The sequence below is a fragment of the Eschrichtius robustus genome, chromosome 14 (assembly GCF_028021215.1).
Source record: "Eschrichtius robustus isolate mEscRob2 chromosome 14, mEscRob2.pri, whole genome shotgun sequence".
Taxonomy (NCBI): Eukaryota; Metazoa; Chordata; class Mammalia; order Artiodactyla; family Eschrichtiidae; genus Eschrichtius; species Eschrichtius robustus.
Window position 1 is genome coordinate 26,665,585 of NC_090837.1, and position 23,380 is coordinate 26,688,964.

The 23,380-nt window shown below is 42.2% G+C and overlaps 1 protein-coding gene across 1 annotated transcript in view; it reads left to right on the plus strand.

Moving 5' to 3' along the window:
* The first annotated feature begins 7,587 nt into the window (after nt 1-7,587).
* Nucleotides 7,588-23,380, plus strand: part of MAPK1 (mitogen-activated protein kinase 1) — an 87,686-nt gene continuing 71,893 nt past the window's right edge. Inside the window, exon 1 of the mRNA XM_068562713.1 lies at nt 7,588-7,746. Within this exon, the coding sequence (XP_068418814.1) occupies nt 7,625-7,746 (122 nt within the window). The 5' untranslated portion in view covers nt 7,588-7,624. The remainder of the gene's footprint in view (nt 7,747-23,380) is intronic.

Genomic DNA, 23,380 nt, shown 5'->3' on the forward strand with positions numbered 1-23,380 from the left:
GGCTCAGTAGTTGTGGCACACGGGCTTAGTTGCTCCACGGCATGTGGGATCTTCCCAGACCAGGGCTCGAACCCGTGTCCTCTGCATTGGCAGGCAGATTCATAACCACCACACCACCAGGGAAGCCCTCTTGTAATCTTTTTAAATTGAAATTCTGTTTGTCTGACAATAATATAGTGACCTCAGCTCTTTTGTTTATTATTTGCAAAGAATACCTTTTTCCATTCTTTTATCAATACTTTCAAGCTCTTTGTGTTTTTATATCTAATGTGAACCTCTGGTAGACTTCACAAAGATAAGGTCCTGTATTTTTATCCATTCTGCCAGTCTCTGTCTTTTAATAGGAGAGTTTAGTCCATTTACGTTTTTGGTTTTTTTTTTTGGCCGTGCCACACGGCTTAGTTCCCCAACCAGGGATTGAACCGGAGCCCTCAGCAGTGAAAGCTCTGAGTCCTATCCAGTGGACCACCAGGGAATTCCCTAATGTAATTAGTAGTAAAGAAGGATTTATTTTATTTATCAATTTTAGACAATATTTATTTCTTATTCTGGCAGTGAGGGATTAGCTCTTCTGTGCTACTCTAACCCCCACTTTTCTCCTTTCATCCTCACAATATATTTTTCCACTGTGTATAGTTAAATCAATAGTTAGTGTTTACATTATTGACCAAGTAAGTAAACTTTGTTCACTCAAGCTGTAAATTATTATTACATTTTCTTTTTCTTATGTTTATTTTATCTGGAGTTAATAATTATTTCTTTCTTCAATTTTTTTAGTTTTCTAAGTACCTAGAGCTGTTTTCTTCCAAAGGTTCCAAACACATAGCAATAATTTTTCCAAATATTCAACCCATAACTGATCAATTCCATCTTTTCCTTGGAGACTTAATCCCACAGACCTCTGTCTTTCTGCTCCACTTTGGACTGGTTGCTCACTAAACCTGGTACACAAATGTTGTCCTGGAATTTCCTTTTGCCAGTCAAGAAAGATTATTTTTGTCATTTAGCTATTTGTTTTCCGTGTGTCTTTTGTGTTTTTTGTTCTTCAATCTCCCCATTACTGCCTCTTTTTTAAAAAATTTAGTTGATTTTTTTTGGTAGCATACCATTTTAACTCCCTTCCCCTTTCCTTTTCTGTATATTTTTATTTTCTTAGTAATTACCTTGGGAATCACAATTAACATCTTAAATTTATAACAATTGTAAAATAAATATAACACATAAACAATTTCAATTAAGTAACAATTTTTAAAAATTATTGGACTTCCCTGGTGGCCCAGTGGTCAAGACTCTGCGCTTCCACTGCAGGGGGCATGGGTTCATTCCCTGGTTGGGGAAGTTCCACATACCGTGCAGCACGGCCAAAAAGAAAGAAAAAAAATTTGTTTTAATTATAATATAAAATACTATGAATTATACTAACTTATTTTCAATATTAAATTATATTACATCTCCATCCTTCCTCTTCTGGCCTCCATGATTTATGAGGAGAAATCAGCTATTCATCTTATCGAGAATCTCTTGTACATACTGAGTCACTGCTCTCTGGCTGTTTAAAAAAATTTTTTTTGTCTTTGGGTTTCCACAGTTTGAACATAATGGATCTCCTCTGGATAATGATTAGACAGGGTGAGCATGTGACCCAGTCTGCCATGAGGCAGGAGGGGAGGCTGCTGTGTGTCTGGTTGTCTCCTCACTCCTAAGAAGGGGACTCACCAGGGGAGACCATCCTTTCTGCCTTTGAATAGTGCGGCACCATGTATAGTCTGGAACTGCTGCAGCCACCTCCCTACCTGCCTGAGAATGATGCCAATGCACAGAATAGGCTAGAAGGGCAGAGAAGGGGAGCAGAAGCCGTACTTGTGGGATTCTTGTCAGGTGAGAAAGAGTCCGTACTGTTTATACCAATTTGGTTTGGCAGGACCACCACTTAGTGCCTAGGATGTAGCAGTTAAGGAGGTGCTTGCTGTCAGATGCTGATGCTGCACTGTGTGACCCCGAGAGTGAGTGTTTCCTTAAATGTTTCACCCTATGTACCTCACTCATCTCTTCCTGGTCCTGACCCTATGTGATTCAATTTTCTGAACCTACAGCTGAAAGGTTCTAACTAACAAGCAGAGGACACTGAAATGTAAGGAATGGACAGGTAAGAGGAACTCAGAAAAGGAGATGAATAACAGCTGCTCTGTTTGCGCCAGCGTGCTGTTATATAATAATGGTGCCAGCGGCCAGCCCAGCCTTCAGCCTAATACTAAAATTGCCCTCCAAATTTTCAGTCGTAGCCATCTTATTGTCATGATTTTCCACAGTATGTTACTGCATCTGACCTGAACAATATATGCTTCTTTGAATTTATTAAAATGTTTTATGGTCCAGTGTAGGATACTTTTTATATTTTATGTAGGTGTAGAACTCAGTATGTGTTTTTATGCCTTGTTATTCTGCTGTTTAACTCTTCTTTATTCTTATTTTTGTTTATTTTATACATCACAGTCTGATAGTGGTGTGTAATATATTTTACTATAGCTGTGTTTCTATTAGTTGTATTATATTTCTAAAGATTGTTTCCTGGTTTGTGTTGCTGTGTAATTTGGTGCATTTGGTTTCACAATGACTTTTTATTCTATGTGTATTTTTTGCACATCTTTTCTAACAACAGTACATATTCAGAGTTTGTCCTTTGATCTGATCTGAGATTTTCATATTTTTATATAGGAATTTTAGCTATTTATGTGTTTATTATTTATTTACATTTCCCTTATTTGCTACACTTAGTTTCACTTTCCATTGTCTAATTTTCTTGTATTTTGATGTTGTTTTTTAATGATTCCTTGCCATTTCTTTTTTATTTACAACGTGAGGAAAGTGTCTAGTGTACTTCTGGTTACATACTCTTGATTTTTGCTGTATGAATTACCTTCTTCCTTTTATCTCTTGTAATAATTTATAAGGTAGACATACAGCTTTTTACACTGAAAAAATATCTGAAATTATATAATTTTTTTTGATGTGGACCATTTTTAAAGTCTTTATTGAATTTGTTACAGTATTGCTTCTGTTTTATGTTTTGGTGTTTTGGCCGTGAGGCATGTGGGATCTTAGATCCCTGACCAGGGATCAAACCCGCACCCCCTGCATTGGAAGGCGAAGTCTTAACCACTGGCCCAGCAGGGAAGTTCTATAATTTTTTTAAATAACCTTTTTCCTCATTTTACGTAAAACAAAGACTTAGTATCTTGCTTTTTCTGCCCTCTTTCTTCCTATCTGATTGCATTAATCTGAGGTTAAAACCCCCTATTTTAAAAAATCCTCTTTCTCAATTTTTTTCCTTTTGCATTTTGTTTGTTACTATAGCAACAACAATTATTTCAACTTATCAGCATCGGTCTCTACTGAGTGTTTTTATTCAGTTATCTCTCTATCTTTAGCTAGTTTCAAGGCTCATTGCCAGTTCTTTTCTCTCATTTCATCATTCATGAGTTTCTGATTCATGTCCCGGTGATTTATTGTATGACTCTGAGCAATTTTTGCAGAAAAGGGAGTTAGTTGGGTCGTGTATTAGTCACAAACTCTTGTGGTTTCAAGTGACAGAATCCAAATTCAAATTGATTTCAGTTAAAAAAAGAGAATATATTGTCTCATGAACCTGTAAAGTCCAGGCTCAACTGAATACAGCCTCGAACTGTGTCATCAGGAAACTGTCTCCATCTCTGGACCCTGCTTTCCCCATCTCAGCTTCATTCTCAGAGGGCAGTTCTCACATGGTGGCATGTCTGGCCCCAGACTCATACTCCCTGCCCTGGCACCCTGGCAGAAGGGGAGCACTCCTTTCCCAATTGTTTCTGCAAAAGTCTGGGCTGAGGGATTTCCCTGGTGGTCCAGCGGGTAAGACTCCGCGCTCCCAATGCAGGGGGCCTGGGTTCGATCCCTAGTCGGCGAACTAGATCCCGCATGCCACAACTAAGAGCCCGCATGCTGCAACTAAGAGTCAGCATGCCACAACTAAAGTTCCCACACATGGCAGCGAAGATTCCGCCTGCCGCAACTAAGACCTGGTGCAGTCAAATAAATAAATAAATATTTTTTTTAAAAAGTCTGGGATGAGTGTCAATGGCCTGGATCAGGTCTCATACCCATCCTTTGAACCAACGTCTGTGACTCTGATTGTGGAGCCCTGGATCACATGCTTACTCTTGACTTGGGGGTGGGGCCAGCCCTGCAAACCACATAAGGGTGTAAAAGGGACAGTTCACCAAAGAAAAACCGGATTGTTGCTACCAGAAGGAGAAGGGGTCAATGCTGGGCAGACAAAAAATAACAGATATCTACTGTTTTCTAAGATTCTACAGATCTGTGAACTGTCACCACTCTAGAGAGACAATAAGACATCCAGGTGGCCAGCTGGCCATCTAAACAGGGTCTTAGGCTTAGATAGTGGCTTAGCATGGTCTCACAGTGTTCCAGAGCCTCGTTCTCAGGCTCTCAGCTCTGTGCTTCTGGAAATTTGTTGTTGTCAGTCTAGCTAGATGATTGTCCCCCATGGGCCTGGCTCACGCCAGCCTGACTCAGCAGAGACAGATGTATATCTAAATCCCATCTTAGAGGGAACAGTAATTGCCAAAGGACCCAAACAGGGCTGTCTCCTGGTCAGTGCACTTTCCCTGTCAAAAACCACAAGTGAAGCCAAACTCTAATCATAAGGTAGCTTAGTGACCACAGAACTAGGCAAGAGAAGTTCTCTGGAGAAAGGTTATTGGCCAGATGCATCATGCCATGATAATACAGTGACTTTAAAATGTCCATAAACACTGGAAGAATGAAGAGAGGACATATTACAAGGCTGAGAGGCAGGAAAGAACTGAGAGCTGTCTGGTCTGGCTGGAGCACAGGGGAGGGCAGGTGAGGAGGGTAGGCAATGTTGTGTGTCAATTTTACCTCAACTAAAAAAAAAGCAAATAAAACAGAGCTTTTCAAAGTTTAATATCCATATGAACCACTGGGGAATCTTGTTAAAATGCAGACCCTGAATCAGTGGTCTGGGGCGGGGCCTGAGATGCTGCCTTCTGAACAAACCCCCACATGATGCTGATGCTGCTGGTCTGGTGACCACACTTTGAGCAGCAACAATTTCCAAAATATTAAGAAATAGAATTTATAGGCATTTGTGATGGGTTGGATGGGAAGAGGGGTTGGGAGCAAGGTAAAATGCGTTGTTAAGGATCATCCCCAAACTTCCAGCTTGAGTATCTGGGTGGTGATGCGATCCACAAGTACGAGACAAGGAACAGGTTTGCGTGGGGTCGATAATAATGAGATAACATTTATTGGGTATTTACTACATGCCAGGTTCTTTACACATGCTGTCTTATTTATTCTGTACAATAGGGAGGTAGGTGCTATTGTGACCTTTAAGAGTGAGGAAACTGAGGCCAAGGTCATACAGGTAGTAAGTGGAAGAGCCAAGATTCAAACTCTCTTTGGTAGTCTGAGGGCAGAACTCCTGCAGTTAACCATTGGTAGTTTGGAAATGTGAAGTTGAAGCCCCTGTAGGATGTCACATGGAGCTGTCCAGGTGGAAAAGCTGACCACAGATTCTGACCGTTAAAGACCTGGGAGGAAGTGAGGCATCAGTGGGAATTAAACCATGCAAGAACGGCTACAACCTACCCTCTCAGAGTGCTGCCAATCTTGTTCCATTTTCCTTTGGCATTTAATTATTACAGAGGAGGACTCTGAAGAAAACCAGCTTTTAGCTTCTTAAATAAATAATCGTGTTTTTTTTTTTTTTTCTGATTGGATACTGTGTTTGTTCTTTATCCCTGAAATTTAAGAACTTTTCCAGATTATGTCTTGAAGTTGGTTTCTGCTTATTAATTTTTCTGGATTCAGAGAACTCACTCAGTTTTCCACTTCCACCTCAGATCTTTTTAGACCTAAGGCAAGTTTTCTTTTACTATAATTTAAGTTATTGTCTCTAATTGATTTGCTCTGTCTTCTTTGGGGGGTGCCTATAGTTTGACTCTCCGTGGTATTCTCCTGTACATTTTCTTCTCAAAGAATTTCATCACTGACTTTTTCTTCTATACTGCTGATTTGCTCTTCTGCATTGTTAAGTCTGCTTTTTACTGCTCCAACCATTGCTTTTACTTTGGCTATCATGGTTTTTATTTCATGGTACTCTCCATTTATCTTGGCCTGTTCTTTAAAAGACGCAATGTCCTCTTTTAGTCGAGAGTAAGAATTAGGTGTTTTCTGAAACTGGGCTCTGCTTCATGGACTAAATATATTGCAAAGGAGTAATTTTTGGCTCTAGCACTTTATTTTTCTCATGTGCCACATATTTTTTTCCCCAGAGGGTTAAAAAAATTTTTTTTTTCCTTATTCACCTTTGATATTGTCTAGTTGATCTTTGTTGTTGATGCCTGGAAGTCCAGGCTTACAAGATCACAGTGTTGGACAATCAGGATGCAGGGTTCCCCACCCTTACTCCCCGTCCAGAGATGGCCCGGGTGTCGGTTCAGAAGCAGTGGTTAGATCATCTTCTGTCTCATTGTCTTAGCTATTCTTGGCATTCACTTGCTTCAAGATTCCGACTTTTATTTTTCAACCTCTGGTGTCTGTGACTATTTCTGAGCCTCAGTGTGTTTGTCTCATATTTTCTACATCTTGATGCTTTGGATTTCAGCGTTTCTATCTTTGCGTTTCTATTTCAGTATGTCCTATCTCTGAGATGCTGTCCATCTGTACCAATCTGGGTCTCAGTCTCTGAATCTCAATGTTTTTCTCAGTGTCTCGGCCCCCTACTCCCGAACCCCTTACTGATCTTTATATTTCTTCATAGCACTTATCACAACTCGAGTCTCCCTCCCTCCCTTCCTCGCGACCCATCCATCCATCGATCCACATCGCCTTCTGCTGGAATGTAACTCGTGGCAGAGTGGACGCACAGGATCAGCGTAACACTTGTTGAACGAGCCTCTGTCTGATCAGCGGGTCCCGTCCTGGCCTCTCCTCTCGGCCTCCACCTCTAGGTTTCACACTTTCTCAGGATGCAAATGTCTTACTCGGTCTCGGTCACCCTTCCGGTTTCTGTCCGTGTGTCGAGGCCTCTAAGTCTGTGTGGGTCGCGGACTCGCACAGGCCTGGCCGGGGCGCGCGGTGGACTATGGCGGCGATTGCCTTCCTGGGCCCAACCGGCCCACTGGCTCAGCCTCCGCGTCCCCTGTGCCTAGGGGTCCGCCTCCCGCGAGTGCACGTGACCGCGCCCCGCAGAGCCGCCGCAGTGCCCCGCCCCGAGCGCGCTGCTTCCGCCGGCCGCGCAGCCCCGCCCCCGGGCGCGGGGAGCCAATCCGCGCGCACGTCTCCCGGCCCCGCCCGACGCCCTCCTCGGCGCGCGCCCCTCCCTCCGCCTGCCGGCCCGCCCGTCAGTCAGTCAGGCAGGCAGTCGGTCCGAGCGGCTGGCTGCTCCTCGGCTCTACCGAGCGGCGGTCTCCCTCTTCCCTCCTGGCCAGCGGCGGCGGCTGCAGCGGCGGCGGCGCGGTCCCCCGGGAGGCGCGGCGTGGGCCGAGCAGCGGCCGCGGAGCGTCGAGCCCAGCGCGGCGGCTGCGGCGGCCCGGCAGCCAACATGGCGGCGGCGGCGGCGGGCGCGGGCCCCGGCCCCGAGATGGTCCGCGGGCAGGTGTTCGACGTGGGGCCGCGCTACACCAACCTCTCGTACATCGGCGAGGGCGCCTACGGCATGGTGTGGTGAGTGTCCGCGCCCCGCCACCCGGCCGCCCCCGCCTGGGCCTGGCGGACGCAGCCGCGGTCTCGCCCGGGCCCCGGCACGGCCCCGACCCCCGGCCCCCGACCTCGGCCCCCACCCGGGCTGCGCCGCCGTCCGCGAGCTGGGGGCCTCGGGCCGGGCCGTCGGGCCTGGGCGTTGCTCCTCGCTGGGCCCGGGGGGTGGAGGCCGGGGCCGGGACCCCGGGACCGGCAGCGAGGCGCCCCCGCCCCCAATGTGCGCGCAGCGCGGCCTCGAATTCCTTCGGATGCTCGCCGCGGCGTGTGTGCACAGCTCCAAAATAATCATATGATTTTCCTCCCCTCGCTTGCGTTTTCCGCGAACGGCTTTCGTTAAGTGCCTTCCGTGGTGCCAGGGGGGCTCTCCTACGCAGGCTTTCTAAAAGGCGTTAGTGGCACCAGTGTTCGTTGTGGAATATTTCAATCTTGAAGTCTTTAAACGGTTTTTAATACCGTACTGCTAGCGTTTCAGGAAGGATAAGCCAGCATTGCTCTTTTGGTTTATTAAGGAGTCATTTGGAGTTGGGCCTAATTTGACTTTTCTTTTGCCCCGCGTGAGCTCTCTTACCAGCATGAAGGCATCCAGACGTTTTAGCACAATTACTGTGGACTTTCCCTGTTAATGCTTTAGTGGTCAGTATGTGTGCAGCCCTAATGGAGTTCTTGCAGAATCACATTAAGGCTCTCTTGTCTCGATCCAGCTCACCGAAACGTTTGTGGAATGGGGGTGACGGTCGTGTTTTTCATTAGAACCAACTAGCTGTCGTGTTTTGTGCTGGTGAAGACCTGTGCAAGTGTAGACTCCCTTACACCGAAATCTTCTCATGAGTGTGTCTTTTCTGTTGAACGAAGGAAGCGAACTAATATTTATTGAACACTTCGTGGCAGGTACTGTGCTAGGTCCACTATCTCATTTTATTTGAACAAACAGCTGGAGGGAGGGGAACGCGGTGATGTCTTTCAGATGAGAAAGTATTTCGAGGTGAAGCCAGTTCCTAAGGTCATACAACTAAAGAGGCATACTTGAGATTGTAGACTGAGATCCTGTTTCAGTTGCTGCAGCTCTTTTCATTACACTCCACTTTCCTTAAATAGTGTTATTAATCATTTTAGAATTTTAGGGTGTTTTACTCTTATAAGCATTTCTATTTCGGAAATGTATTCAAATTTGAATGATCATAATTTTAGAAATACCATAGAGGGCATGTTTTGCCAAGTGTTAGTTAAAATTATTTTTTAAAAAAGACTTTAATTGAATCTTGAGTATTTTCATTCTCTTCAGGAGCAAAATGTTTCACAGTGTACAACTGTGAAAATTAACATGAACTCAGAGGCTTAGGAGCCAAAAGAGGAATTAAATTAGGTCAGGCCTAAAAGAAATAAGGTCCTAGAATGTAACGGAGAGAAAGTACTGCCCGCAGCATCACTTCTGTTGCACCTGCTGGTAAGTATGCCAGTAAACATGTCTCTTTATGAGAGGTTCAGAATTGCCCATCACGTCCTTCAGCCCTTTAAAATATGTACTAAAAAAAACTAGTTTTATGACATTTCAGTTGAAAGTTTTTTTTATTTCTTTTAAATCTGAAGCTGATTTAGATCTGGTAATTTTCTGTCACTGCTGTAGACTTATTTGACCTTCTCAGTCTCTGTCAGGTGAAATATCAAGTCCTCTTACTGTGATGTTCTTTTCTTAAGTAAGATCCGAGTACAAATATTATTGGAATTAGAATCTGGGGCCAGATTATAGCTTTTTATCTTCAGGTTGATGATATTTATTTAATATAAGAATTTAATCTACATCATACACTATTAGCATTTAGTAAATGTTGGTTAACAATGCTGAGTTTATGGAGGATTGCTTGATTGAAATGTTAATATTTGAATAGTGACCTTTTTTTAAAATTAATGCTTCCAGAAGGATTTAAGGATTTTCAGGAAAAAAGATTTTTTTTTTTCATTTCCTGAATCAGTTCATTAGGAATTTGCCTTTTTCTTGCAAAGTCCTTTCCTAATCATCAAGTGGAGGATATAAAGATGAAAAGTGGAGTTTGAATTGGGCCTTTAGGAGTGAGTGTGATTTTGATAGAAAGATAATAGGGTGAAAGTGACAGTTTGAGCTGTGGAATCTAATCCTGGAAAAGTATTTAGGTGACAAACTTGTAGAGGACTCTAAAGGCAAAACTGAGTTTGGTTGTATATTTGTGCAGTGGAGATGCATGAATGTTTTTGAAAAGAGACAGGCACATCGTCAGTTTTGGAATTTGGGGGGAGGACAGACCAACACTGGTGGAAATGACAGGAAAAAAAACTGAGGTGGGGAATCAACTAGGCTGTTGTAACCTTCTAGAGGTGAAGTAGTATAGTGGGCGTGGAAGATAGCAGATGGAGATGAGAGCCCTTATAAAGACAGAATCAGTAACAGGGTTTTTTGTCAGAAGAGTGGTGGACTTCTAATCATGGCAAGGTGGGATGAAGCAGAGGATGATGAGTGAGGTCTTAACGGGTAAGAGGTGAGAGAGGTGGGATTTGGATTTGAGAGGGATTTCCAGGCTTGATGATGTGGCATGGACATGGCTGTTAATTCCAAGGCTTCTAGCGTGGGAACCTGGGAGGATGGTGGTGCTGTTATGAGAGAAGGAATACCGTATAGGCAGAGGAGGTTTGCTAAGGAGAAATAGTGAGTTCTGGTTTGGATTTGTTAAGTTTGTGATGCCTTTAGGCCATTTAAGCTGTATCCAGAAAGCATCTTGAAAATAAGAGGGAAGTAAAATCTGGAGATGGAAGTTTGTGTAAGTGATAGTCTTGGGTGGAGGAGCACAGATTTTTTTTTTTTTTTAAATTAATTAATTAATTAATTAATTTTTGGCTGTGTTGGGTCTTCGTTGCTGCGTGCAGGCTTTCTCTAGTTGCAGCGAGCTGGGGCTACTGTTCGTTGCGGTGCGCGGGCTTCTCATTGCGGTGGCTTCTCTTGTTGCGGAGCACGGGCTCTAGGCACACTGGCTTCAGTAGTTGTGGCACATGGGCTTAGTTGCTCCACGGCATGTGGGATCTTCCCGGACCAGGGATCGAACCCGTGTCCCCTGCATTGGCAGACGGAGTCCCAACCACTGCGCCACCAGGGAAGTCCAGATCACAGATTCTTATTTGAGGTCATTGGTTAGGTGAAATTGCATGCATATGTTCTGTATGTTTATCTTTTTAGTGAACAATCCAAAACATTCATTAGATTTTCAAAGGGTCCATTATCCCAGAAAGGTTAAGAACCAGTGAGACAGAACAGAAAGACCAAAGAGGTAACTCTGGCAAACAAGTGCTTTTAATAGATGGGCAGAGGAAGAGGAAGCTGAGGACTGGTGAGATGTATAAGAATCAGGGGGGAAAAAAATGGTATGAAAGAGGAGAAATTGACGCTCTTTGCTTGATCATCTAATTAAGATAAGTATTTTGGATAAGTTCAGTTTGAAACACTTTCTAAATGTGACTGAGAGGTCGTGGGGTCATCTCCATAGAGACACTAATTGAAGCCTTGAGAGTGGACAAGATGAGGAAAATGTGAGAGCTGAGCCAAAGGAATGTCTGACTTTAGGTGTCAGTATAGGGCAAGTTACAGAAGAGGATGGAGGAAATGTGGTCAGAGACCAGAGAACCAGAGTTTGCACTATCAAAGGAGCCAAGGGCGGTCGTGGTCATTAGGGATTGGTTTAAATACTGTAGAGAGCACCGTGCAGCTGGAAGAACAGCTGTTGGATTTGTTAACTTTCAACTCTCCTAACAGATGGGCTCTCTTCTCTTTTCTGCCATCCTGTGTGTGGTTGAGTTTGCTCCTCACCATGCCTTCTCACAAGACTTCAGGATCAAGCGATTCTTGGCCAAGAAACAAAAGCAGAATCGTCCCATTCACCAATGGATTCCAGTGAAAACTGGTAATAAAATCAGATACAACTCCAAGAGAAGACATTGGAGAAGAACCAAGCTGGGTCTATAAGGAGCCTTGCACATGAGGTGGCACACATATTTATGCTGCATCTTACCCTGTCACTCTGAGAACATCACTACTATCTGAACAGCTGGATGTGTCTTATTGCGAAAATGATTTTTCTCTTTGTGTGTTCGTGCACTAGTGCTTTGGCTCAGTAATATGTGAGACCTTAAAAAAAAAAAAAAAAAACCAGATGGTTCCAACTAAAATTTCATTGTGATCGCATTCCTGATGGTATAATATCCTGTCTTGTGAAGGTTTTTTGTCATTATGGCAGACTAATAGAACTTTTGTTACATTTTGTTTTTTAAACATACATATATTAATTAATTAACATACATTAATTAATCCTCACACTGCCAAGGTGGTTACTTTAAGTGGGAATTTGAGACACAGAGGGGTTAGTTAACTTGCCCATGGACACCCAGCTTGCAAGTGATAGAGCATCCTAATCTGGTTCCTAAGTGATACTCAACCAAAGACCCAGGTTGAGAAAATACGTGTTTTCAGTAACAGAAAATATCTGTTGTCTGCTTTTTGCTTGTGTCATGTTTTATTTTTTTTAATTTAAAAAATTTTTTTAAATTTATTTTTTGGCTGCCTTGGGTCTTCGTTGCTGCATGCGGGGGCTACTCTTTGTTGCAGTGTGCGGGCTTCTCATTATGGTGGCTTCTCTTGTTGCGGAGCACGGACTCTCTAGAGCACATACTCAGTAGTTGTGGAGCACGGGCTTAGTTGCTCTGCAGCATGTGGGATCTTCCTGGACTAGGGCTCGAACCCATGTCCCCTGCATTGACAGGCAGATTCTTAACCACTGTGCCACCAGGGAAGCCCTGTGTCACGTCTTAGCGTTTTTTTGTTTTTTTTGTTTTTGTTTTTTTTACATTTTAGCCTTTTAAATAACCTTTCATACAAGGTTATTCACTCAGAAAACTTTCATTGAGCACTTGTTATATGCTAGGATGCACATGGTCCCAGCCTTTTAGTAGCTCTTAGTCCAGATAGTGGGATGGATGGAGTTGGGCAGTAATGCAAAGAATGTACCAGTGTCAAGGGACGTGTGCAGTATTGTGAGGAAAAAAGAAGGCCTGAGTGACAGGGGGCTGTCTTTGTATGGCTTCACAAACTTTTGAGCTGGATGTTGATATGTGACTGGGAGTTTGCCTTGAGAACTGCATTCTAGGTAGAGGAAGATGAACATGCAAAGGCACAGAAGTATGAAAACAGCACATCAGGTCAGGAAAACCAGGAGTTGTTTGGGAAGCTAGGGGTATGGGTTGAGTGCCTTCGGAAGAAAGCTGGAGTTGAGACAGTTGGGATGGGCCCGGCCAGATTCTGAAGGACATTGTTTACTGAGTTCAGACTTGATTTTTTAGGTGAAAGTCATTAGAGGATGCCCTTTTTCTGCCAGTTCCTCATCACATTTTGTGTTCCCTTCCTTGTCTCTCTTATGCTCTCTACCTGCTTGTGCTTATTTTCTCTTCTTTCTTCTTATCTAGGGGTATTCAGTGGGTGTGATTTTTACCCCCTCTCCAGTGGCATTTTGAAATGTATGTGGGTTAGGTTTTGTTTTTTGGTTGTTAAATTGATTGGGGGGTGTTATTGGCCTTCGGTGTGTGTATGGTCAAGGCAGATGTGCTGAACAACCTGCAGCTCACAGTGTAGTCCTGCACTGGAGGACCATCGTGCTAAGAGGCCAGCAGTATTTCCCTCCAGCCCATCCCCAAGAAACACTGGGCCCTATTCAAGTCCTGCCTTCCTCTTAAGGTTCATCTCCTGTGTAAACTTGTGCTTATTGCTCTCTGCTGTAGTGCTCCCTCCTGCCTTCCCTGGAACCCTGCTGGGTATTTGTACCACCTGTTTGAAAGGCAGGGCTAGCAGTAGTATATATCATCTATAAAGGCTTGAGACCTGGAAACGCATCTGGATTCAGATTCATAGTTTTGCTTGTTAACTGTTAATTTAACTTTTAATAAAGATGTCTTTTCTATGCTTTTTGGAGCTCAAAGATGTGAGGAGACCAGCTTAGATGAGCAGCAGAATATCCACAGTTTCTGAACGGTTTTGAGTGCAAGTAAAACTCAAACAAAATTAAATGTGATATTAATAACATCCTGGTGGTTAGCTCTAACTGATAGGCCATTCCCATGAATTTAATGGGAATGCTCTTAATTCTCAAGTATTTATAAAAGGAGTCTCATGAAAAGCATCCAAGTTGAGTTTTCCCAGGAATCATCTGTAATTTATTCCTCATCTCACATTAACATATCTGTCTACTAAGTAAAAAACAACTGATTCTCCAACAAACATCTAGAGCTACCTCACCATCATGCATTCAGCCTGTTCTACCTACCTACCTGCCTAACCCTGAAATGCTTTTTCTCCCCGTTTGCTTCTCTTGGGGGCTCCCATACATTGGAAAGCCAACAGGATAGACATTCTCCAAGATCTCTCAGATGCTCAGTCTTAGGGTAGGCTCTGGGTTCTGAACCCATCCACAGCTAGTAGGAGCTGGGAAGTGGAGTGTATGGGTGGGGTCTGCATGGGATATGCCATGACCAACTGACTAACATTAGTTGCAAGCCTGCCTTGATTTAGGTGCTATGGTTTCAAATTCATTTTCATCCTCATCTTTGAGATATTTTTTTCACTTTACAGGTAAGAAAACCAGATCTTGGGTAACGTGTCCAAGGTTCACAGCCAGTAAATATATAATAGAACTGAGATTTGTCTAGACCTCAAAACCGGTGATTTTTTTTTTTTCCCCCACTACTATAGCCCTTCCTCTGTTATAGCAAGTTACCTGGAAACATGCTTCCTCCAGCCTTAGTTCCTGAATGCATTGGCACCAAAGTATAAAATGATTGTCAGCCAACTTGGGCCTGTTGAGGAGATGGAAGAGGGAAGAACTAGATACTTGGAAAGTGTGAGGGAGGTAGGATCAAAGCAACTTTAGTTTTTATCAGGAGGGTCGTGTTGATTTCTTCTCATTCCTTCTACTTACCTCCACCAATTTCTTGATTTTTATTCATTTATTAACGTTATTAAGCTTGTACCTGATTTATGTGCTAAGCAGTGGGATTGAAGTGGTTTTTACTCTTTGGTGTTTACAGTTCAAAAGGAAAGTAATCACATTTACTGAGTATGATGAGGTGTAGAGTGCTTGCTGGAGGGTTATCAAATGTGGAGCAAAGAGTTTGAGGAGTAGTCTGGGAGGGTTTCCTGGAAGAAGTAGTGTTTAAGCTGGGACCTGGAGAATGACTTGGAGCTAGCTGAGTGAAAGGTATGGAAGAGTGCTGACCGTTTCAGGCATGACTTGTAGAAAATAGATTGTAGAAATTGGGGAGTTTATGGTTAAGATCCAGCGATCTTTCTTATGGTATCTCAGGGACAGGAAAAGTAGTTAAAGCTGCAGGTATGGTTGTAACCAGGAACTAGAAAATAGACCAAGGCACTAACCCCCTCTCTCTTTACATTTACAAAATCTTCTTGCGTCCCGCATCTCTCTGCACAGCTGTTTTGTTTTTTGTTTGGTTTTTTTTCCTCTTCTTTTCTCTTTTACCACATCTTCATGCATTTGGCAGAAGAGAGCTGACCCTAGCTTCTCGAAGGTATGTGTCTTCAGTTTATTGACACCCAGGGGCTGAGAGCACTCTGATCCGATTCCTGGGGTAGAGAATCTGATCCAGCTTGGGATAGTGTCCACCTCTGGTCTAGTCAACTGAGGCCCAAGTTGGAGTCATCTCATGAGGCTAGACAGCTCTAAGGTATGAACAGTGGGCTGGGAGTGGTCAAAATATGTCTCCCATTGACTACTGACTTTCCGGGTTAAAGTTCTTGGTGCTGCTTGCCTGCTCTTCTTGAGCTGGAACCTTGCCTGCTGTTGGGGCCTGTCGGCGAGGAGAGGGGAGAGAGAAGTAGTTGAGGCGGGAGAAGGGCTATGAGTTGCTTTTAGGGCTCTTCTGCCTTCCTGTCTGTGGCAGTATGGTGGTGGCAGCTAAGCTGGGTGGCATCTTTAAAATTTAGTATTTAATATATGTGTAACACGTGAGTTTTGCAGCCTAACAGTAAACACCTAAGAACCCACCACCCACTCACTGACTGACTTCAGACCAGATCATCTGAGGCCCATGTTCTGATCCCTGTCACAGCCTTCACCCCAGAGTTTTATCATCTTTCAGGGAGTCTGTACAATGGACTGGGTAAGAACATGGGCTTTGGACACTTGTATGTGAGCTGCACTTGTTTTTCTCACCTGTAGAAAGGTGATAGCAATACACTTCCCCAGAGTTGGGGGGACTAAATGAGATATGTAGGTGAAGTGCTGAGCACTTAGTATCTGGTTAATTGCTGTCATTGTTGTTACGCTCTCAAAGTAAATGGGCAACACCTGGATCCTCCCTCAGCGCAGTCTCTTGGAGTATCATCTTGGGGTGTGAAGCAGAACATGCAGAAATTAAAATATTAGACTTGGAGTCACGTAAGTGTGTTGAGTTCCAGTTATGTGATCTTGAGCAACTTCCTCTCCCATTCTTTTAATTAATTAATTAATTTATGGCTTCATTGGGTCTTTGTTGCTGCATGCAAGCTTTCTCTAGTTGCGGCGAGCGGGGGCTACTCTTCGTTGTGGTGTGCGGGCTTCTCATTGAGGTGGCTTCTCTTGTTGCGGAGCACGTGTTCTAGGAGCGCAGGCTTCAGTAGTTGTGGCACGCAGGCTCAGTAGTTGTGGCTTGTGGTCTCTAGAGCACAGGCTTAATAGTTGTGACGCAAAGGCTTAGTTGCTCTGCGGTATGTGGGATCTTCCCGGACCAGGGATCCAACCCGTGTCCCTTGCATTGGCAGGTGGATTCTTAACCACTACACCACCAGGGAAGTCTCCTCTCCCATTCTTTGATTTAACAATCAGAGCATCTCCTGTGCCTACCCTGGTCCATGTTCCTGCTCTCCCTCAGGAATGTTGCAGTGCATTGTTGGAGACAGACTGATAAGGAAATAAATTACTGTGTCGTGTGGTAAAAACACTGTTCTGAGATCATTCTGGACAGAGCAGCTACCTCCACTTGGGCATCCCAGTTACTAATTAAATCAACACATAGTGTATGTGTACACCAGGCACGCACTAGCTGTCCACTACATTGGTGAACGAAACATCTAGTCCTCAGGGAGCTCATGGTCTATGGGTGCCTGGCTGAATGGGAGTGGCTTGAAGAGAGGATTAGAAAGGTTTGGTCAGGCCTTGGCTTTAGGTTCCTTCTAAGGAGTTTCCTTTTGGGAATTCCCTGGCAGTCCAGTGGTTAGGACTCCACGCTTCCATTATAGAGGACACGGGTTCGATCCCTGGTCAGGGAACTAAGATCCCGCAAGCCGCATGGTGTGGCCTAAATAGATAAATAAATAGTTTCCTTTTATTTCTCTTTTTATAGTACTTATCATAAACATGTCTAAGATACTTTTTTCAGTTTATTGATAAATCATTTAAGCCCAAAATTAAAGCCTTGAGGAAAATTATTTTCTGTACTATAAAGTTAAAGAACTTTCTAATACTGTTGTTCCAGAGTAATAGTTTACCTCGAGTGATTAGGTTATTCACGTGTGTTTGGCTGAGAGTTTTTAGCTGAGTGGCTAGAAGGAATGTTCTTTGTTTTTCTTTTTTTTTAATAAATAAATTTATTTATTTTTGGCTGCATTGGGTCTTCATTGCCCCGTGTGGGCTTTCTCTAGTTGTGGCGAACTGGGGCTACTCTTCGTTGTGGTGCGTGGGCTTCTCATTGCGGTGGCTTCTCTTGTTGCGGAGCACGGGCTCTAGGCACGCGGGCTTCAGTAGTTGTGGCACGTGGGCTCAGTAGTTGTGGCTCGTGGGCTCTAGGGCACAGGCTCAGTAGCTGTGGCGCATGGGCTTAGTTGCTCCGTGGCATGTGGGATCTTACTGGACCAGGGCTCGAACCCGTGTCCCCTGCATTGGCAGGCGGATTCTTAACCACTGCGCCACCAGGGAAGTCCCTAGAACAAATGTTAATGTTGCCACGTTGTCATTGGGAACAAACGTATAGTGAAAAATGTAGAGTTTCAGAGATACGGAAATTCTTAAATAGAACTGATTAAAAGTAATTCTGGGGAAAAAGTAAGTACAGTCTTATGTATAGAACAAATAGTTTTAGCTGCATAGATAAGGAAAATAAGCAAAACCAATACATTTCTCCAAATAATACCTAAATTGCCACTGATCACAGGTCAGGCTTGCAAAGTAGAGAGTAAAACCTACAGAATTTACCTTGGTCACCAGGATTTATCTTGAGTCAGTAGCTAAGTTCAGGGTACTGTTACTTATTGCTTCAGTAGATATGTGAAAATGTTTAGTGGGGGGCTTATTTGAGATTTCCTTCCATTTTCAGTGTATCAGTGCTGAACCCATCCTCAAACTTGTATTTCCCTCATTACATCATCTTTCTGTTTCATGGTTGAAACAGATACTTTTTTTTTTAAAGGATTAATATAGTCCTTTCCCATGAGTTAATTTTTACTTCAGGACCATATAGACGTATAAAAATATTTGATGTTATGTTTCAGACCATTGAGAAACCATTTGATAGGAATGCTAAGTAATCCATTATCTATTACCATTTCCAGGAATGTTCATTGAGCCATTCTACCTGTTGTGTGTTTTGCTGTTTTCAAGCATCCTTTCAGGACAACTCTGATCCCTTAATTCAAGTGATGGTAAAAAGTGATATTCCTTAAGAGTGTTGTAAATTATTTCTTTAGTCCAAAGCGAGCTGGAAAGAAAAGACATTTTTGATTCTCTGTCCACTCTGACATAACTGTTGGAAAGAGTCATTTGTTTCCTGCCGCAAAGAAAGTGTAAGACAGAAATTAGTCATAAGAGGGCTAAAGTTTTATAGAAACTTTAGGAATGCTTCTGGATACCCCAGCAGGCAGAATGTAGCATTCAAGAACTGGTAAATGTTTATCTAGCATCCTAGAATGTAGTGCTTACCTATAAAAATGTAAATTGGAAAATATTTTGGCCTCAAGTGGGTTTTTGGCTTTAGCAGGAAAGCCTCTAGTGTTTCCCTATTAAGATGCTGGCATTGGGCTGAGGTGTATTTTATTTATTATATTTACAGAAATATCCATCACTTCTATTTTGGTTGTTTTTAACATAAATAAGTGAATTTTCTCAAACGTCTTTTCTGCCTTCATGGAGATGATCATATGGTTTTTCTCTCTTCAGCATTGAGGATCATATTAATCGTTTTCCTTATGTTGAATCTTCCTTGCGTTCTTGGAGTAAATCCTAGTTGGTTATGTTGTATTCTTTTTTTTTTTTTTTGAATTTTAATTTATATTTTATACAGCAGGGGTTTTTTTAAATTTTTATTTATTTATTTATGTCTGTGTTGGGTCTTCATTTCTGTGCGAGGGCTTTCTCTAGTTGGCGGCAAGTGGGGGCCACTCTTCATCGCGGTGCGCGGGCCTCTCACTATCGCGGCCTCTCTTGTTGCGGAGCACAGGCTCCAGACGCGCAGGCTCAGTAATTGTGGCTCACGGACCTAGTTGCTCCGCGGCATGTGGGATCTTCCCAGACCAGGGCTCGAACCCGTGTCCCCTGCATTGGCAGGCAGATTCTAAACCACTGCGCCACCAGGGAAGCCCAGCAGGTTCTTACTAGTTATTTATTTTATACATATTAGTGTATATATGTCAATTCCAGTCTCCCAATTCATCCCACCACCACCACCACCCCCCACCACTTTCCCCCTTGGTGTCCATATGTTTGTTCTCTACATCTGTGTCTCTATTTCTGCCCTGCAAACTGGTTCATCTGTACCATTTTTCTAGGTTCCACATGTATGCGTTAATATACGATATTTGGTTTTCTCTTTCTGACTTATTTCACTCTGTATGACAGTCTCTAGATCCATCCACGTCACTATAAATGACCCAATTTCGTCCTTTTTTATGGCTGAGTAATATTCCATTGTATATATGTGCCACATTTTCTTTATCCATTCATCTGTCGATGGGCATTTGTTTCCATGACCTGGCTATTGTAAATAGTGCTGCAATGAACATTGGGGTGCATGTTTTTGAATTATGGTTTTCTCTGGGTATATGCCCAGTAGTGGGATTGCTGGGTCGTATGGTAATTCTATTTTTAGTTTTTTAAGGAACCTCCATACTTTCTCCATAGTGGCTGTATCAATTTACATTCCCACCAACAGTGCAAGAGGGTTCCCTTTTCTCCATACCCTCTGCAGCATTTGTTCTTTGTAGATTTTCTGATGATGCCCATTCTAACTGGTGTGAGGTGATACCTCATTGTAGTTTTGATTTGCATTTCTCTAATAATTACTGATGTTGAGCATCTTTTCATGTGCTTCTTGGCCACCTGTATGTCTTCTTTGGAGAAATGTCTATTTAGGTCTTCTGCCCATTTTTGGATTGGGTTGTTTGTTTTCTTAATATTGAGCTGCATGAGCTGTTTATATATTTTGGAGATTAATCCTTTGTCCATTGATTCGTTTGCAAATATTTTCTCCCATTCTGAGGGTTATCTTTTCGTCTTGTTTATGGTTTCCTTTGCTGTGCAAAAGCTTTTAAGTTTCATTAGGTCCCATTTGTTTATTTTGGGTTTTATTTCCATTACTCTAGGAGGTGGATCAAAAAAGATCTTGCTGTGATTTATGTCAAAGAGTGTTCTCCCTATGTTTTCCTCTAAGAGTTTTATAGTGTCCGGTCTTACATTTAGGTCTCTAATCCATTTTCAGTTTATTTTTGTGTATGGTGTTAGGAAGTGTGTTCTAATTTCATTTTTTTATATGTTTTCCCAGCACCACTTATTGAACAGACTGTCTTTTCTCCATTGTATATCCTTGCCTCCTTTGTCATTGCCGCAACTAGAGAAACTAGTTGATAGTTTAGCATTTAGACTTTCAGTCTGTAAGTGAGGTGTTGACCATAGGTGCATGGGTTTATCTCTGGGCTTTCTATCTTGTTCCATTGATCTATGTTTCTGTTTTTATACCAGTACCATATTGTCTTGATGACTGTAGCTTTGTAGTATAGTCTGAAGTCAGGGAGTCTGATCCCTCCAGCTCCGTTTTTTGCCCTCAAGACTGCTTTGGCTATTTGGGGTCTTTTGTGTCACCATACAAATTTTAAGATTTTTTGTTCTAGTTCTGTAAAAAATGCCATTGGTAATTTGAAAGGGATTGCACTGACTCTGTAGATTGCTTTGGGTAGTATAGTCATCTTCACAATATTGATTCTTCCAATCCAAAAACATGGTATATCTCTCCATCTGTTGGTATCATCTTTAATTTCTTTCATCAATGTCTTATAGTTTTCTGCATACAGCTCTTTTGTCTCCTTAGGTAGGTTTATTCCTAGGTATTTTATTCTTTTTGTTGCAGTGGTAACTGGGAGTGTCTCCTTAATTTCTCCTTCAGATTTTTCATCATTAGTGTATAGGAATACAAGAGATTTTTGTGCATTAATTTTGTATCCTGCAACTTCACCAAATTTATTGATTAGCTCTAGTAGTTTTCTGGTGGCATCTTTAGGATTCTCTATGCATAGTATCATGTCATCTGCAAACAGTGACAGCTTTACTTCTTCTTTTCCAATTTGTATTCCTTTTATTTCTTTTTCTTCTCTGATTGCCGTGGCTAGGACTTCCAGAACTATGTTGAATAATAGTGGTGAGAGTGGACATCCTTGTCTCATTCCTGATCTTAGAGGAAATGCTTTCAGTTTTTCACCATTAAGAATGATGTTTGCTGTGGGTTTGTCGTATATGGCCTTTATTATGTTGAGGTAGGTTCCCTCTATGCCCACTTTCTAGAGAGTTTTTAGCATAAATGGGTGTTGAATTTTGTGAAAAGTTTTTTTCTGCATCTATGGAGATGATCATATGGTTTTTCTTCTTCAATTTGTTAATGTGGTGTATCACACTGATTGATTTGCATATACTGAAGAATCCTTGCATCCCTAGGATAAATCCCCATTGATCATGGTGTATGATCCTTTTAATGTGTTGTTGGATTCTGTTTGCTAGTGTTTGTTGAGGATTTTTGCATCTATAGTCATCAGTGATATTGGTCTGTAATTTTCTTTTTTTGTAGTATCTTTGTCTGGTTTTTTACCTTTTTTACCCTGTAATTGATTTCTAATCTTACAGCATTGTGGTCGGAAAAGATGCTTGATATGGTTTCAGTTTTCTTAAATTTACCGAGGCCTGATTTGTGATCCAAGATATGATCTATCCTGGAGAATGTTCTGTGTGCACTTGAGAAGAAAATGTAATCTGCTGTTTTTGGATGGAATGTCCTATAAATATCAATTAAATCTATCTGGTCTATTGTGTCATTTAAAGCTTGTGTTTCCGTATTAATTTTCTGTCTGGATGATTTGTCCATTGGTGTAAGTGAGGTGTCAAAGTCCTCCACTATTATCGTGTTACTGTCGATTTTCTCTTTTATAGTTCTGAGCAGTTGCCTTATGTATTGAGGTGCTTCTATGTTGGGTGCATATATATTTATAATTGTTATATGTTCTTCTTGGAGTGATCCCTTGATCATTATGTAGTGTCCTTCCTTGTCTCTTGTAACATTCTTTATTTTAAAGTCTATTTTATCTGATATGAGTATAGCTACTCCAGCTTTCTTTTGATTTCCATTTGCATGGACTATCTTTTTCCATCCCCTCACTTTCAGTCTGTATGTGTCCCTAGGTCTGAAGTGGGTCTCTTGTAGACAGTATATAGATGGGTCTTGTTTTTGTATCCATTCAGCGAGCCTGTGTCTTTTGGCTAGAACATTTAATCCATTCACGTTTAAGTTAATTATTGATTTGTGTCTTCCTATTACCATTTTCTTAATTGTTTTGGGTTTGTTTTTGTAGGACCTTTTCTTCTCTTGTGTTTCCCACTTAGAGAAGTTCCTTTAGCATTTGTTGTAGAGCTGGTTTGATGGTGCTGAATTGTCTTAGCTTTTGCTTGTCTGTAAAGCTTTTGATTTCTCTGTCGAATCTGAATGAGATTCTTACCAGGTAGAATAATCTTGGTTGTAGGTTCTTCCCTTTCATCACCTTAAACATATCGTGCCACTCCCTTCTGGCTTGTAAAGTTTCTGCTGAGAAATCAGCTGTTAACCTATGGAAGTTCCCTTGTATGTTATTTGTCATTTTTCCCTTGTTGTTTTCAGTAATTTTTCTTTGTCTTTAATTTTTGTCAATTTGACTACTATGTGTCTCAGCGTGTTTCACCTTGGGTTTATCCCGCCTGGGACTCTCTGCGCTTCTTGGACTTGGGTGGCTGTTTCCTTTCTCATGTTAGGGAAGTTTTCGACTATAATCTCTTCAGATGTTTTCTCAGGTCCTTTCTCTCTTCTCCTTCTGGGACCCCTATAATGCGAATGTTATTGCGTTTAATGTTGTCCCAGAGGTCTCTTAAGGTGTCTTCATTCCTTTTCATTCGTTTTTTCTTTATTCTGTTATTCTGTCTTGCAGGTCACTTATCTGTTCTTCTTTCTCAGTTATTCTGCTGTTGATTCTTTCTAGTGTATTTTTCATTTTAGTTATTGTATTGTTCATCTCTGTTTGTTCTTTAATTTTTCTAGG